Genomic DNA, 17,922 nt, shown 5'->3' with positions numbered 1-17,922 from the left:
GACGCTGTTGTGACACAAGATGGAGCCAGTTGTTTGCCTTTTGGTAGGGACCAAATTTCGGACTGGACATCATATTGGCTCCTCATGATATTCTCATAGGCCAACATGTTTATGACAAATGGGGGAATCCCACAACAAACATTTGCAAAAAAAGGAGGCAATAAAAAAAGTACATAGTTATATAAGGCCTACGTCTTCAATTGTTTTCAATATGTCTTGTCATGTCCTAATCAGGTGTGTAAGGACTGTGGTATAAAGGAAGGTAGTCTCTTTCACTAATTTGCACCCATAGCGCCTTGGAATCCTGTTCCGCCCGAGTATTTTTATTTAACCTTTTTTAAGACAGTGTCATTTCAACTGACCATAATTCCGATGGTTTCTGTTATACGTGCAATAGCTCATATTGCAATCAAACGCCCCTTCGCCCCATTCCCCTATGAGTAGTAAGGCTCACCACGTCTGCGGTGCGCAAACCTTTGGCTCAGTCATCTTTTGGGGAAACGTAGTAGTCTGCTAATCTCTGGCGTCCAGTTGGTGGAAATCCCCACGTGGTTTGTACTCTTGTATAAAAACTTTGGGTGCGCTGTGTCCCTGTGTCGTGATCCCAGGCCAGAGGAGGATAGACGCCAAGGCAAGAGCATCTGTGAGGACGCGCGGATCTGTCCACTCACCGACACAGAGGACAGACTACCGAGAGAGACACCAAGAGAGTCTGCATAGTGCACTTAATGATTGAACTTCAAGACGGACTCATTTGGTCTCCCAAGTTGTTGCGCTGAGACCGATTTTTTGAATGGGAAGGGTGCACTTTTAACTTTTTTGCGCATTTTGGACACCGGCATTCAAAGCATTGCAGACCGTTTGGATGAGCCTTAATCTTCATCTTCTTCTTTGATTGTTTTGATAAAGTGCAAAGAGAACGCGTTGACAATCCCAGCTGATCCCGGCAACAGTTTGGAGACTATCCGTGCTGAAATCAAAGCGCTGGTCGACTGGATGACTGTTCCTGAGGCCAACGAAGCATGGCTGCAGAATTAGACTCACTATGACTCGGATTATCAAGCCAGCGTTTATGTGATCAATCTGGGAATACACGCCCTCACTGTTGGATTTAAATTGACATTTTATAGAGTTTTGAAATTGACATATTATAGAGTGATCACACGCGTTAGGCTTCAGCTCTGCGCGTCATCCTTGTTTGTTATATCTTTCAGAGACGTTTTGCCCAATTAAAAAAAAAATGTGCAAGTCCACGCAAACACTCTCATGTTTATTGGCCTGCATCCTCTATACCCTGTGCTCTGTGCTGGCCGACGGCACGGAGACGCAGACCCAGGCGTCCCAGGAGGGGTGCGCGTCGTGCAGCTTTAGAGCGCCCGATCAGTCGGAGCGAGTGGATGTGGACTTTCTGGAGGCGGTGAAGAGGCACATCCTGAACCGACTGCAGATGCGGGAGAGACCCAACATCACCCACCCTATACCCAAAGCATCCATGGTGACCGCCCTGAGGAGACTCCACGCTGGGAAAGTACGCGCGGACGGCCGGGTTGAGATTCCAAACTTTGACGGCCAGGCGGCCTACAATAACGAGATACAAGAGGAGAGTTCGGAGATTATTAGTTTTGCTGAATCAGGTAATTATGAACGGTTTTATCGATCTCAACGGTCTCGCATTGACCCCCCACTGAACCGGTGCGCAAGGCTCCATATATTTCCAATTACGCACAGCCAACCCGCGGCGTTCACATGGTACACCAACACAATTTGATCACATTTGATGCAGTCATCATCAGTTGAATGGCTTAAAATATCATCAGCCATCCTCGTCCTTATAACATCACATCACTAGAATCCTGCCTCGAGCATTTTTTGAAGTTCTTGTGTTGAGGTTTTGGTGGATGTTCTTGTGTTGAGGTTTTGGTGGAGGTTCTTGTGTCATGGGGTCTGGTGGAGGTTCTTGTGTTGACGTCCTTGTGTTGAGGTTCTGCTGTAGGTTATTGTGTTGAGGTTCTGGTGGAGGTTCTTGTGTTGAGGTTCTGGTAGAGGTTCTTGTGTTGAGGTTCTGATGTTAATGCTTCTTCCTGCTTCTTCCTACTGTTGGACTTCAGAAGGACCGAGTCCTTGAATTACCCCTATGTGTTGTCCAGGGGACAAAAAGTACTCTGAATCCAATTTCATCACTAAAGCTTTGCTCACACTCAATACTTGAATGTATAAAGCCCTCTTTTAAAGCAGGACAAAGTCCCCCAATTGGCCATTTGTCTCTTCCTCTTAGAATGTGTATCTAACTAATTCTTAGAAGGCAAAGAGAATACTCTCTCTCTCTCTCTCTCTCTCTCTCTCTCTCTCTCTCTCTCTCTCTCTCTCTCTCTCTCTCTCTCTCTCTCTCTCTCTCTCTCTCTCTCTCTCTCTCTCTCTCTCTCTCTCTCTCTCTCTCTCCTTCCCTCTCCCTCTCACACACACGTACCTTCGCCCCCCACTTCACCACCGCACGCACACTCACGTACACAGACATAGGCTAACGCACGCACAAGCGCATCCAAAACAATCGCCGCAAGTATGGAACGGACCTGTAATTATCTTTTTCCGCCCGGGATCTCCCCGCAGTAAACGAGACGTTAGGCTAACAAAGTAACAATCATTTTTTCGGAAAGAAAAGTATTTTTAAAATAAGGCACTATTGCCCAACCCCCGCTGGTACAATTAGCCCTCAACCGCTCCTGCTTCCCCAATAGGAGTGATCCGAGCAGCTTCATGACAAGGGAACAAAAGGCGACCAATTATTATGAGAGCACTGCGCGTTCGTGCTCAACCCAACATGTCAACATTCAGAAAAAAAAGAGGGAAAACAAAGGGGATCGCTCAGAATAATGCATGAGACATTCGGGCCCTTGCCGGTTCAGTGTGTTGGAGATCGAGGGGCGCAGGCTGGCATTGTGAGTGTGTGTGTGTGTGTGTGTGTGTGTGTGTGTGTGTGTGTGTGTGTGTGTGTGTGTGTGTGTGTGTGTGTGTGTGTGTGTGTGTGTGTGTGTGTGTGTGTGTGTGTGTGTGTGTGTGTGTGTGTGTGTGTGTGTGTGTGTTTTCACATGCATGTGTGAGTGTGTGTGTTTCTGTCTGTGTGTGCATGTTCAAATGTTTATTTGCATGGATATTTCTGTGTGTGTGTGTGTGTGTGTGTGTGTGTGTGTGTGTGTGTGTGTGTGTGTGTGTGTGTGTGTGTGTGTGTGTGCGTGTGTGTGTGTGTACTTGTGTATGTGAGCTTGTACATATGTTTAAGGTTGTGTGTGTGTGTACGCATGCGCCAGTGTCTCTGTGTGCCCATGTGTGTGTGATTTGTGTGCATGCGTGTGGACGCATGTGTATGTGCATGTCAGTGTGTGTGTGTGCGTGTGTGTTTTTGTGCATGTATGTGTGTGTGTGTTTGTCCTTACGCCCGGGCCTGCAAATCCGCTGTGTATCTGCCGTGCACGGCTCGCAGCGCATGTGTCCCTATCGCAGTTTTCCAAAGAATGCTTTTGTCATCACGGAGGTTCAGCAGGCTTCTTTGCGTCTTTTTTCCTTTCTTTTTTTTCTAAATCTTTTCTTCCATTCTTCCCCAACACCTTTGAGCCTTTGTGTGGCATTGTACCGTGGAGCTGGCGTGTCTCCCTGCTCCCTGCTCCCTCGACCCCCTCGGCCTCCTCCACAGCCAGCTGGCTCGCAACCCCCCGGGCCCAGGCTGCCAGCCAGGGGCATGGCTCAGGGACAGGGCCCAGAGAAGGGCTCTGAGGCTGGGGTAGGGGATGGTGCAGGGAGGGGGCAGGGGGTCTCTGTCTTCCCCAGCCACCACCTTCCATCACCCTGGAGGTTGGTGGAAGGGAACCTGCGTCTGAGCAGTTGGGTTTGTGATCTTGACGGAACATAGGGTGCTGCTGGGTGCTGGGGTGATGCTTGAGGTGGAGAGTGGGCAGGATATGTTGGTCCAACAGGAATACAGTGGGTTCGCTACTCAGACCGCAGGCTGAAAAATGTTTACCAGCAAGTCTCACCATGCTCTGTGTGTTTGTGATGGGACCAACGGAAGAGGGCCGGCCAGGGGCCTCTGCCCGGCTGCCTGGGGCCCCAGAGGTCTGGGTGCCTGGGCAGGTGAGGGAAATGTGCCATCCTTCCATTTCCCCTGACATGCTCCCATGGGCCGAGCAGGGCAGAGGGATTCGGTGTCCCGCACTCATGGGAGCGAAGCGGCGAGCACAGAGCCACAGAACACAAGAGAGGGAGGGACATATATAAATAAATACATATATATATATAGAGAGAAAGAGAGAGAGAGAGAGAGAGAGAGAGAGAGAGAGAGAGAGAGAGAGAGAGAGAGAGAGAGAGAGAGAGAGAGAGAGAGAGAGAGAGGGAGAGAGAGAGGGAGAGAGAGAGAGAGAGAGAGATAATGATAGAGTGGAGAGAGACGGGGGAGAGCAATAAAGGAAGAGATAGTGGAAGATTGAGCGAGATGCAGGAAGAAAGAGAGTGAGATGGAGAGTGGAGGAAAAAAGAGAGAGGGAACGAAAGAAAGAGGCATTGGAAAATAAAGAGGCGCATCAGGCTCAGATGCCGGCATCTCGATTGCCCGCTGCGAGTGCTGTGACCCGGTGAACTCGCGGTGACCGGGCCGAGACATGGAATTAAGACTTCATTATTGGATATCATTAACTCTGGGCCCGTTGAGGCAATGGACAGGGTTCAGCAGTTTATTTCAGGACAGTTCTTTCACGGGGTGCTGTCAATCACCTGCATCGGATCCTGGAACTGGTCCAGACATTTTCCACACTCCGCTCTCCTGTCCAGCCCCTTCCCCCCTTGCTGCCTGCCTTGCTGCCTGCAGCTCTGCAGTGGAGCTGTAGACTGCCATTAAATTTTGATTAGGGCATCATTGTTGAAACCCTGCCAGTGGTGAATCGTTAAGCAGGGCAGCGAGCAGTGCAGTGTACTCCCTCCAGTGGCGTTTCCATCTCAGCCCGTTTCCTCATTCATGGGAACCAGAGAACACAAGAGTGACGCTCCCCTCTATGTGTGTGTGTGTGTGTGTGTGTGTGTGTGTGTGTGTGTGTGTGTGTGTGTGTGTGTGTGTGTGTGTGTGTGTGTGTGTGTGTGTGTGTGTGTGTGTGTGTCTCCCTCTCATATTTTTTGATCTTTCCCAATCATTCTTCTACTTTCCAAACTCCCTCTTCACTTCTTTGTCTCTCCATCTCCCTTCCTCTCTCTCTCTCGCTCTCCCACTCCGTCCTAAAGATTTGAATTGTGCCGCCCGGGGGGATGTCTTGTTTGTATACTGAGCACGTGCAGGTGTACTTACAGGTGTGGTGTACGCCACCCTTTTTCCAACTGAAGCAGAGACCGAGAGGGCCGACACCCTGCTCTGAGCCACACAGCACCACACCTTACCCCACCCCGAATCGCGTGTGGTCTTGTCGACAGTGACTCTGCCTACCAACTACCTGCCTACCTACCTGTTCAGGTGTACTTACCTACCTAACACCTACCTACTTACTTATACCGCTATCTACCTCCCTACCTACCTTGGTTTGCCTTCTTAGCTACCCTGTTCTGTATCATTTTTATATATTTATTCAGCTTTTGGTCATCTTTCGTCTTTCAGTTAAACTTCTTGTACACTCACACACACTAATACACACACACTAATACACACACACACACACACACACACACACACACACACACACACACACACACACACACACACACACACACACACGCCAATACAACCCAATCTATCTGTCAGTCTGGAAAGGAAAATGTGTATAATCTTTACAAGAAGTAAAAAAAATATTGGCTTCCTGCCTTTGCCACCTTTCCACATATTGGTCGTCACTGTCAACAAGTCAAATCCATAATGATAGACCGCATGTAAGAACTAGCCCTGCAGCAACAACCAGCAATCAACACGACTACTTAGGAAAGCCTTAAAACCCTGGATCTGATGTCCTTTTTGAGTCTATTTTAAGTCACGCAAGAAGATCAGGTACATTTCTGTGGGTCTTTAGCAAATATTTCAGACTCAGAGGCCCACATTATCCTGCGCCTCTAATCATTAGCCATCAACAGAGCTACATTAAAACACATTGACACCCAGTCGGAAGAGGAAGAATTCTTGATGTCGAAACACATGCATCAGAAGTACCCAATAAGGACAATATGTATTCAATGAATGCCAAAAAGATTTGAGATGTGTCACTCGATTTCATCACCCCTTATCGTTGAAAACAAAGGGAAGTGAAGTCAATCCGTCAACATCTTGCTCCAAAGTGTTATCTTGAAGTTGGCTTCAATCATGTTTATTTTGAATGCTCAATGGTGTTATTAATTGGTTTCATTCATTTAAAGCACTGGGGACAACTCTGAAGTAACTTTTGTTTTGGTGTCTTGCCATGTTGCCTTGTTCCTGTTTTATACAAGTTTAACGGTTCAGTCTTCAATGGGAGGAATATCAGGCAAGGCAAACTCACTTATCTTTAATGACACTCAATACAATATTAGTTCTGACAGTTACAGCAGCACTGGAATGACAAGAAAGTTACCCAATGTTCATACTGAGGGCACCCAATTCAGCACACCCTGATCTCCCTGAGCTTTTACGAGCCAATCGTGTGACGCTAAATCATAGCACCCTACTACAAATTGCATACTTTGGAAAGGGGATCAAAGCACTGACATAGTCATTAACAAAACTGAACACAAAGTCATGTAGCAATACTTGAAAGACCTTGGGCTTTCCAACCAAAAGACCGGAAATAAACACTAACATCTAAGTGGGCCGCCCGACACGGTGACGCTATCTGATGGATGTGTCTCCACGGCGTCGTGTGCTGGGATTGAGCTCTCACATCTATTGTCACGCTGTCTGTTTTCTGTTGCGTGGCATTCTGCTGCGAAGCTGCCGGGGCACGTCGTCGCGAGGGGTGCTTGTGTTCTCGTAGCCCGGGGCCTTTTGAGGGAGTCCCAGGTTAAAAGCCCATGTTAAGCTCTCATGATGAGGCTGTGATGTAGCTTCAGATGTTATTCACTCAACTCTCCCTGGGCACTCCATACGTTAGCCTCCAGGGTTTGGTTTCAGCAGCAGGATCTTTTCTGATCTGTTTCCGTCACAGTTGGGTTGTGAGGTGCTTCATGAATGTATGCAAATTGATATACGTGTGTTTGTGTGTGTGCGTTTGGTTTTGGGCTGTGTGTGTGTGTGTGTGTGTGTGTGTGTGTGTGTGTGTGTGTGTGTGTGTGTGTGTGTGTGTGTGTGTGTGCTGAAAGAGTGTGTGCGTATAGAGTCACTTAGTCAGTCACTGAGCTTGAGCCTGTGTGTTGAGTGTTTTTGTTTGTCTAGTCTGTTTGTCATTCTGCTCGTCAATATGTTTGTGTGGGTCGGGTCATTGTGCATATGTGTATTCCTGTGTGTTTTATCGTGTATGTGTGTGTGCTTCCTAGTGTGTGTGTGTGTGTGTGTGTGTGTGTGTGTGTGTGTGTGTGTATGTGTGTGTGTGTGTGTGTGTGTGTGAGTGTGTGAGTGTGTGTGTGTGTGTGTGTGTGTGTCTGTGTGTGTACTGCCAGTGAACATACTGTAGAGAATAAAGCCATGCAAGCAGCTCTCAATGTGAATGAAAAGGATCAGCAGGAAGAGGCGTTCACTGGGTGTGTGTGTGTGTGTGTGTGTGTGTGTGTGTGTGTGTGTGTGTGTGTGTGTGTGTGTGTGTGTGTGTGTGTGTGTGTGTGTGTGTGTGTGTGTGTGTGTGTGTGTGTATGTGTGTGTGTGTGTGTGTGTCTGTTTGTGTGGGTGTGTTTGAGTGTGAAGGCGCTGGACGAGGAGGCGGGTGAGGGGGGGATGGTTTGGCGTCTTTGGTGGCCAGCTGTTGACACTGACACACACTAATCAGTCGGCAAACAAAGTAATTTAGATGCTTTCAGTCGCTCTCCTGTGCTGGAAAACATTGCACTAAATCTCCCGCAGTGAGAACCTTTCACAGCACCTCAGGACATCATTAGGCTGCAACAAAAAAAAAAAAAAAGAGAGAGGAAGAATGGAAAAAATGCGGGCAGAGCCCATAGCCAATAGGATCTCTCCATTGTGCCGCTGGAGAAATCGGGCCAGTGTCATGTAAATGAATTTTATTTTTGCCTCATCATGCTTCTCGCTTGAAGGCCACGCGCTTGAAAGCAATGCCGGCAGCGCGGCTGTCTCCCACTGCCTAACAGGGGCTTTGTGCTGTCAGTCTCCAAGGCTCCAGGAGGGGGTTGGGGGGTTGGGGAGTTGTGGTGGTGGGGAAAGGGGGGGAGGGGGGGGGGTGTCATACAGCGACGCACAACGAACTCAATGAACCCCCCACGGCCTCGACCATGTCCCCTGCACCCCTCGCCTCCCTGTCGAAGCGCTCGCCTTTCCTTACACCCTTTTGCTTTCAGTTCACCTTATTCCAACTCTCTCTTGTTCCCTCTCTCTCTCTCTCTCTCTCTCTCTCTCTCTCTCTCTCTCTCTCTCTCTCTCTCTCTCTCTCTCTCTCTCTCTCTCTCTCTCTCCCCCTCCTTTTTGGAGCTGTCCCCTCAAAACTGGACCTGGTTCCAACATGGCTTGATTCCAAAAATGGCCTGTCACAATTGGCCAACCAGAGCTTGCCATGGAAGTCACCTGACCCAGCAATTGCAAAGAAAGAGTGAAAAAAAGGCTGAGGCACTTTTTAAAGGCATGGCTGCCTTCTCCTTAGGGCAGCCAGCCTTTGTGCCTGTGAGCATGCATGCATGCACACGTTTGGGTGTGAAAATGTACGTTTATGGCTATATATGTTTGTGTGCTCCTGTGGGAAAAGTTTGGCTAGAGAGTGTCTCTCTAGCCACATTAAGAGATTTAACTCTCCCATCTGCAAGTATTTCTCTAGATTCTTTTACAAAGCTCTCTTTGCAAAGCTGACTTCGGGACACTTCTTCTGAATACATTATGCTCCTCAGCATCTGGTATACAGATATTTGACTGAAAAAGCACCGACCCATCAAACCTTTAAAACCACACTTATTATTCCTCTTCGGCCTTCCACACCTTCATGTTCTTCTTGTTGTTCTCCCACAGATGAGCCGGCCTCCTCCAAGTCCAGCCTCTTCTTCCAAATCTCCAACGAGGGCAACCAGAACCTCTACGTGTCCCAGGCCAACCTCTGGCTCTACTTCCGTGTACTGCCAGCGGGGCCCGACCGAGGCCCCCGGAGGAAGGTGACCGTCAAGCTCCACTACCAGGAGGCCGGGTCCAGCAGCAGCAGCATCCCGGGGGTCGGGGTTCCTGATGGTGGTGGTGGAGGCGGTGGTGGTACCGGACGCTGGGTGCTGGTGGAGAAGCGCGTGGACCTCAAGCGCAGCGGCTGGCACACCTTCCCGCTGTCGGACGCAGTGCGGGCAGTGTTCAGCAAGGGCGGCCGGCGGCAGGACCTGGAGGTGCGCTGCGACGGCTGCGAGACGGCGGGCGTGTTGCCGGTGCTGGTGGACGCAGCGGACCCCTCCCACCGGCCATTCCTGGTGGTGCGCGCCCGGCAGGGGGAGGGCAAGCACCGCATCCGCAAGCGGGGGCTGGAGTGTGACGGCAGCAGCGGCGGCCTGTGCTGCCGCCAGCAGTTCTACATCGACTTCCGCCTCATCGGCTGGAACGACTGGATCATCGCGCCCGCCGGCTACTACGGCAACTACTGCGAGGGCAGCTGCCCGGCGTACATGGCGGGCGTGCCGGGGTCGGCGTCGTCCTTCCACACGGCGGTGGTGAACCAGTACCGCATGCGGGGCATGAGCCCGGGCTCTGTCAGCTCCTGCTGCATCCCCACCAAGCTCAGCACTATGTCCATGCTGTACTTTGACGACGAGTACAACATTGTCAAGCGGGATGTGCCGAACATGATCGTGGAGGAGTGCGGATGCGCCTGAGGCAGTGGTTCCCCCCCCCCCCCCCACACACCTCACCCCTCTGCCAGAGATCGTCCCCCTCTTTCCTCCCACTTTGAACTCGAAAAATAAAAACTGTGGAGAGGAAAAGAAAAAAAGGCCTTTTTTGTCGAAACAGACCCGTTTATTCGGCGAGTATATACAACATATCTAAATTCTTGAGCGCAAGTAGCACAAACCCCCAAGTGGTACCAGCAGACCCGAGAGATGCGTGTTTCAGTGTTGCATACGCGTGTGCCTGCGATCACATGTGTGATGTGTATGTGTGCCTGCAAGTGTGTGTATTTATCCGATGGAGCGGCACTTGTGTGCTACTTATAGTTTCTGCCGGGGGTTCTGAACGCCGAAACCGCAAGCCAGCACAGTGAGAGCGATTGAACAAGAAAGGAACGGTTATCTCCAAATTATATATTGCTCTAGTTTGCCATTTCTAGTCAAAAAACAGTTGCACCATCATCTCCTCACAAAATGAAGATTGAAAGCGCTTAAGGACACAGACAGGGGCATCAGCTGACATATGTAATCGTCTAATGTCATTCCGAACCTCAAGCCTCCCCACTCCACTGCCCCTTCACACCACATCCCTGGGAGGAAGCCCTTCTTACTTTAGCACACAACATAACTTATAAAGCACTGACTTATATCCATTGACTTATACAATTCAGAACACCAGCACTTCCTGGGCCTGTGACTGTCGCTGCCGTGCTCAGAGTAAGCAGACCACATCCCTGTCCCTTCCCTGTAATGAGGGTGAGTCCTGGGGGGGGCGGTTTCGGTTACCACGACAACCAGGTGAAGATGGACCTTCTAAGTGCCCTTCATTTGTGCACTTCCTGTAACGTCAACAGAGAGAGAGTGAGAGGGACAGAGAAGGGACAGAGAGGGAGAGAGTGTGAGGGAGAGAGGGATAATGAGAGAGATGATACACCTTCAGCGTGTCTAGTCCATTGCTCTTGGAGTCCATTGGGCCATGTTTGCAGAAAACAAACTGGCTTGTGGGTTAAATCGGTGCAGTGCAGCACTTGTGTAAACTGTTGAAATGCACATCCTGAATAGCACTTGCATACTAAAATGCCTTCCGAGGGGTACTGAGTGTCCTGTCTCCTATTGCTAATTAATAAGTGCCACATGAGCTATGCAATGTAAAGTAATCCATGTCGATAGTCCACATCCAGACTGAAATCTCTTGTTTTTTGTTGTTTTCTTGTGTTGCTTTTCTTTCTCTCTTTCATTTTCTCCTTATCTCCCTCTTGTTCTGTCTTGTTAGTCTACAACCCTGTATCAATACTTGAAATATGATCTTTCGCTTCCTTTCCAAAGCGAATGGTTATCGTGACGTTTGCACTGAAAAGTTGCGGGATTAGCGAAGACAAAAAAACAAAAAAAGACAAAAAAGATCAACTGCCATTGAAAAGTTATTTTTATAGAAGTAAAATTGAATTTTTTTCAAATGTATTTTACCTAATTAATGGAACCAAAGAGGCCAAGGTTGAGCTGTAAAACTTAGGTGGCTTGGCCATCCTGTTTTATTTGTGTATGATAATGTTGTAATCATTTGCAAAAGCCTACTACTGTATCAGGGTATGATGTCATATGATTCAAATTCCACGCTCTATGTTCTGTCTCTCTATTTTGTACAACAAGCAAGTGGAACACTTACTTTTTTCATCTGTAATTCTATTTTTTTTTTCAGTTTTCTATTTAATAAAAAGTTATTTTTAGTGCTTGTTTCAGAATCATTTAGTCAAATAAATGTCATCTGTACAGTTTATGTAAAATAAGATGTTTTTTCTTAAATATTTTGTAACTTTAAAATAAATTCGTACTCTTCATTCTGTGTATTGTTGTTCCTTTCCGGAATTTTTCATACACACTTCTTCGCTACTCAAACAAAAGGCCTAACTGTCGTGACCATCGCTACTGAGGTGAAGTGCAGTAATTGCGACTACACTTAATGATTTCACAGGTATTTATAGTGCCTGCCAACATTGAGTCACACACATACATGGTTGATTCCCCTTGGCCTCATGTTTGCTGGCGTTGGCCCCACATCTGTGTGTGTGTGTGTGTGTGTGTGTGTGTGTGTGTGTGTGTGTGTGTGTGTGTGTGTGTGTGTGTGTGTGTGTGTGTGTGTGTGTGTGTGTGTGTGTGTGTGTGTGTGTGTGTGTGAGTGTGTGTGTATGTGGTTGCGTGTGTGTGTGTGTGTGTACAAGTGTACATATGAGTGAGTTAAGGTGCTCCTGTGAGCCGCTGCAAAGCCCTCATCCAACCTTATCGCTGTGCCTGTGGTTCTTAGGGCGGGCTTAGTGCTGCTCTCAGCACTCGTGTTCCAATACAAACTTTACAAGGCTCGCCCTCTACTTACCTGCCCGCTTGTATGCCTGCCAATATGTCTGTCTGACGATCCCCTGCCTGTCTGTCCGTCTATCTCTCTCTCTTTCTATCAGCCTGCCTATATCTTTCTGTTTGCCCCTCTTTCTTCCTACCTGCCTGTCTGTCTGTCTGTCTGTTTGTCTGGATGTCCCTCTTTCTGTCTGTCTCTCTGCATGCCTGACTTCCTATCTGTCTGTTTACCTACCTATCTAATCTTCTGTTTCTCTGTCTGTCTTCACTGTCCTTCCATGCCCTGGACACATCATCAATCAAAGCACATCAAAGAGGCAGAGTGACGGAAATACAAGGGAACAAGTGAAACAGGTGTGTGTGTGTTAATGTGTGAATGTGTGTGGTAATCAGTGTGTCTACATGTGGTTGTGTGTTTTAAGGTGGTTTATGAGGAATATCTGGCATATAAGTATGTGTGTAAGTGTGTGTAGGTATGAGTCTGCGTGCATGTGTGTTTGTGTGTGTTTGTGTGTGAGTGTGTGTGCTTGCATGCATGTGTTTGTGTGCATTCATTTGTGTGTGTGTGTTTGTGAAAATCTGTGTGTCAAAATGTACAATATAGTTGTGTGTTTTTGGCTGGTTTGAGGAATAACTGGTATGTGACTGTGGTTTTGGGTATGTGTGTGTAAGTGTGTGCGCGCATGCACGTGTTTGCGCGCATGCATGTGTGTGTATGTGTGTGTGCATACGTGTGCGTTCATGCACGTGTGTGTGTGTGCACACATCCACATGCATGCACACAACTTGTGTGTATGTTTTCCTCACTCTGCATTAACAGCGGTTATGCAGAGTGACAGAGCGACATACCGACAGACAAGCAGGCTGGCAGGGGGACAGACAGCTCGTCAAACATGTCTGTGATGTGTTGCAGCGCACAACCCTTCCGCAAAAACACACACACACACGCACACACACACACTGTCCGACGTGTGTGAGTAAGTAAGTGTGCATGTACAGCTGAGCATGACTGATGTGGTGAGATGTGTGTCTCTCTTGTCAAGTATCTCACCAAGCATTTAGCCTTACAGCTGGAATGTTAATGACGTTGGGGCTGGGGGTTGTGCGGTGGGGCAGGGTGCTGCGTCTACACGCCACACTCCACATTCACGTTTGGACTGCGAGCGCACACGCGCACACACACACACGGAGCACGCAAACAAACTTTTAGTTATTCACCTATTCAGTAAAGCCGTGCACGTTTTGTATTGATTTAATATTGAAATGTGACAAGAAGTATTGCACGAAGAAAGTCGGCTGAAGTCAAGGATGTGTCAATAGAAAAATAAAATTGAAAATATAAATAAAATAGAAAGCTGTAAGAGGCACAATGGCAGCAGCTTCAGCTCTACACAAACAACTGTAAAGTGTGTGTGATGGTTATCCGTGTTCACTATTGCAGGCTTCACTTCAAACAGCGATATTAGTAGCCCATATGCTACACGTGAACCTCCTAAGATGGCACATTTGATTGGTTCGCTATCTCGGGGTATGGGGCAATATCCTATGATTTATATCTCAAACTCGGGATATTGTTTTCAGCGTGCATGACGGTCGTCAAAACAAATAAACCACTATTAAAAACAAACAATTCCCGGCAATAAGTGTTATCTTGTATATTTGTTCACGTATAATATAATTAAAACAATTATTCACCTCAGGCTCCGTGAATAGTGGTGAATAGCCCCCTCGACCTTCAGTCCCGGGGGGTTATTCCCCACTATTCACTTCGCCTTAGGCGAATAACTGTTAATTATTGTATATTTTAGCGAGGCTCAATTTGGTCACTTGTGTACTATCCACTGTTTCATGAAAGATCAAATCATTTCTTTGGAATCACGTCATATAATGCTCACTAAAGTAACAACCTGAATGCCATTTCAGTATGTCCTTTAAACATGGATGCACACGTACGTAAGTCAACACACAGATATGCACACACACACACCCACACATATAAAGACAAGACATAAGCAGGGACACTTGCATCCATATTCAAGCACCGCTACACAAACACACGCGTTTCCCTGCTGCTTAGGCTAACTGGCATGCATTTCTTATCCTGTACTCCCTCTCTTGCGTTGTCACTCATTCTGTGTCTCCCCCATCCACCCCTGTACAATAAACAATGAGCTAAACATAAACACACAGACACACAGAGAAATGCACAGCCTTCAAAAACCCTTCCACCATTCCCACACGCACACACACACACACATTTGCACGGACATACACACACCAAACACACACGCACGTACGTACGTACGTACACACATGCCCATCCAACCATGTGCGAACCCATACACACACACTAACAGACAGAAAAAAAACACAGAAACCACATTAACACACTTGCCCACACTAATAGAGACATGCACGCTCGCACATGCTCGCACACACACCCTTGAAGACGCGCACACAAACACAAACACACATACACATGTATGCACACACACACACACTCACATACTCACACACACACACACACACGCGCACACACTCACACACGCACAAACACGCACAAACACACAGACACAAGCACACACAAACAAACAGAAGCACACACACACACACACACACACACACACACACACACACACACACACACACACACACACACACACACACAAACACACACACAAGCAGACACACACGCAAACAGAAGCACACACACACACACACACACACACACAAACACACACACCGGCACACACACACAGACACACACACCTCTAACTTATCAGCTTTTACAAATATTGTCTCTTGGACGCTCTGCGCGTCCAAGACCCGTCAAGGGTCACGTGAAGCCGGGCAGGGTTACCCGGGGGTGGGGGGTCACATGGTTTATCGTTCCAATCTCTCCCCCCCCCCCCCCCCCCCACACACACACACACACACACACACTCACACACACCCGGGCCCTGCATCTAGTAATGAATTTATGGGTGTGCATGGCCCAGGGCTCAGCATTCCTTCAATACAGATAGCGGTTGCTCCACTCTGTGGCCTCGAGGAACTGCAGGTACTGCCGCACCGATCCCCACACCTACCACCACTCCTACTACTGCGGCTGCTGATGCATCGTCCGGACGCCCGTTGTATCAAGGTGATGGAGCAAGTGAGCTGAGAACCGCAAAGAGTTGAGAAACGTGTCTTTGGTTTGTCTTAAAGTTTGTACGAAAATGAAAATAACATGCACATTTGTTGTTCTTGGTCCATCGATCAGCAGCCTATCTGTATGCCGCTTCGGGCAAATCGGCTTATATCTACCTGCCCTTGCATGTGTCTGAATGCACAGTCGGTCGTTGCGGATGAAAACATGTGCTCAATGCATTAGCAATACAGATTGGCACGACTGATAACAGTATAGCAATTGGGAAAGTCCTCTCGCAACACCAAAAGCATGTTTTAACCCATCAAACCACATAAGGTCAGCTGAGCTTCGGTCAGCAGATTCATTGCCAACACCATTTCTCTCAGTTACAATAGCTACTCCGGAGGAGCTATTCACAACACGGCCATGACATCAGAGATGGCTTATATATCTATTTATCTGTGAGAACCCAATCTCCGGCTAATCTCACCGAGCCGGTTGTTTTACGGGGTTGAACCCAGGGAGTGTTGTGCACAACAGAGTTGACTTAACAAACACAACACACTCGCTCTCCAGTGACTTAAGGGTTGAACTTTAGTTTTTTTATCAGCTGGAGGTCATGTGTAGAGCCCTTCTTATGCTTAAGAATTACCGTAGCGGCTCCTAGAGACAGGGGGCTTACCTTGCACCCGTTTAAAGCTCTCTGTCTCACCCGCCCCCACCCACTCCCCCACCGGCCTCCCCCACCAGTCTCCCTGTACCGTTACAACGCCAACAACACAGTCACCCAGCGACCCCTGACCTTTGGAGCAACGTGCACCAACCTCCCATGACCCCCACCTCCACCCACAGGATTAATGCAGTAGGAGGGAGGGAGAGAGCGGTAGAGAAAGTTTTACCAATACTTGAAAGCATATTTGCGAGCACTAATGACCAGAAACCACATTAATCCAATCATACTTAACGGCTACGCTCTTATACCCATGCTCTCTCTCTCTCTCTCTCTCTCTCTCTCTCTCTCTCTCTCTCTCTCTCTCTCTCTCTCTCACACTCTCCCTCTCCCTCTCCCTCTCCCTCTCCCTCTCTCTCTCTCTCTCTCTCTCTCTCTCTCTCTCTCTCTCTCTCTATATCTCTCGATATCTCTCTCCTTATTTGGCATGTTACATCGCCTCTCCGCAGGGGTTATCAAGCAGTTTTTACATACAGTATAAATGCAGGAGGACGGAGACAGATGATCAGGTAAGTGGAATAGATAAGGAAGGGAACAAGCAGATACTGGATCCCTTGAGGAGGAAGGGAACACTGCTGCCCTGTTTTAGTTCTCATGAAACTCAGGGATGGATATAAGAGCCGTCATGCTGTGTATCACCAGGTCAATCAGAGGCACTGTACACTGTCCGAACCGTTGGTTGAGCCACTCAGAAACATGCGATGTGGCTGAACCCAGCACCACCGCCACCGCCACCATCCCAGAACCTCAACAGGCGTGCTATGGACACCTACGATCAAGGACCCATAAAAATCCAGACACACGCACACAAATCTGAATCTGAATCTGAATCAAATTTACTTTTATTACATCTTATAGTACAAGTAAACACAAGTATTTTTTTTAGGTTGTTGGTTCCTCAACAGCCATATAGCAGCAACAATACAAGATAAAGTAAATACAATTAAATAAGAAAAAATATGTAGCAGAAGTGGTGTGAAAAAATATGGATAATAGACATGGTCGGTGATGAAGGAATCGGCATTGCAGCGTGCATGGAGAGGGGGCGGGGCAATGGAGAGACTCGAGGTTAGAGGGGGCGGTGGGGGGCTGCAACAGGCCACCTCTCACTTTGGGGCGGCATGTGGCTCAGGAGGTAGAGCGTGTTGGCTGGTAACCGGAAGGTTGCTACTTCCATACCTGATTGCTCCTGACGAGCTGTCTGTCGCCTTGAATGGCTTACGCCGCTGTCACTGTGTGAATGTGAGCGTGAACGGGTGAATGTTAGGCAATATTGTAAAATGCTTTGAGTGGCCACTGGTTAGGAAAGCGTGCTATCAATAAAGTCCATTTGCCATTTTAAATTCAGAGCCTGCGGAAATCTTGACGGACCCTTCTCTGATTTTTCTTTGCTTTGTCAGCGATAAACGACGCGCTCTGCCTTTCCTCAACTGTCTCGACTTCCTGACCACTGTGAGGGGGGGAGGGGTGTCCCAGGGTAAACACTGTGCCCCTGATTTGTGTATTCATACGTGTACATCTGCAAGTGTTTATGTTTGTGCGTGTGTGTGGGCACGTGCTAGCGTGTGTGTGCGTGTGTGGATGTGTGCACAGGTGTTTGATATGTGTGCATATGTCTGCGTGTGTGTATGCACATGTTTGTGTATGACATGTGTGTTTGGGCCACTGTGGGTGGGCATCTATGTGTGCATTTATGTGCATGTGTATGTAAGATTGTATGTATAAGTGCAAACAAATGTTAATGCGGGTGTGCCTCTGCATG

General features: G+C 48.1%; 1 protein-coding gene across 1 annotated transcript; it reads left to right on the top strand.

Annotated features, from left to right (window-relative positions):
* The first annotated feature begins 217 nt into the window (after nt 1–217).
* On the top strand, nt 218–11,786 carry inhbb (inhibin subunit beta B). Its single transcript, XM_060040010.1, has 2 exons — nt 218–1,634; nt 9,098–11,786. Exons 1-2 carry the CDS (start codon nt 1,241–1,243, stop codon nt 9,934–9,936), a joined length of 1,233 nt encoding a protein of 410 aa, XP_059895993.1. The 5' UTR covers nt 218–1,240; the 3' UTR covers nt 9,937–11,786.
* The last annotated feature ends 6,136 nt before the right edge of the window (nt 11,787–17,922 follow it).

Source organism: Gadus macrocephalus, chromosome 20, assembly GCF_031168955.1.
Source record: "Gadus macrocephalus chromosome 20, ASM3116895v1".
NCBI classification, from domain to species: domain Eukaryota; kingdom Metazoa; phylum Chordata; class Actinopteri; order Gadiformes; family Gadidae; genus Gadus; species Gadus macrocephalus.
Note: the sequence above shows the minus strand (reverse complement) of the source record. Positions and strands in the feature narration are given on the sequence as shown.

What these genes read in the sequence shown, in the direction of transcription:
- inhbb (XM_060040010.1), top strand. Translation starts at nt 1,241, where the DNA reads ATGTGCAAGTCCACGCAAACACTCTCATGTTTATTGGCCTGCATCCTC. An exon ending in TATTAGTTTTGCTGAATCAG is followed by an intron (nt 1,635 to 9,097) that starts GTAATTATGAAC and finishes GTTCTCCCACAG; the next exon opens with ATGAGCCGGCCTCCTCCAAG.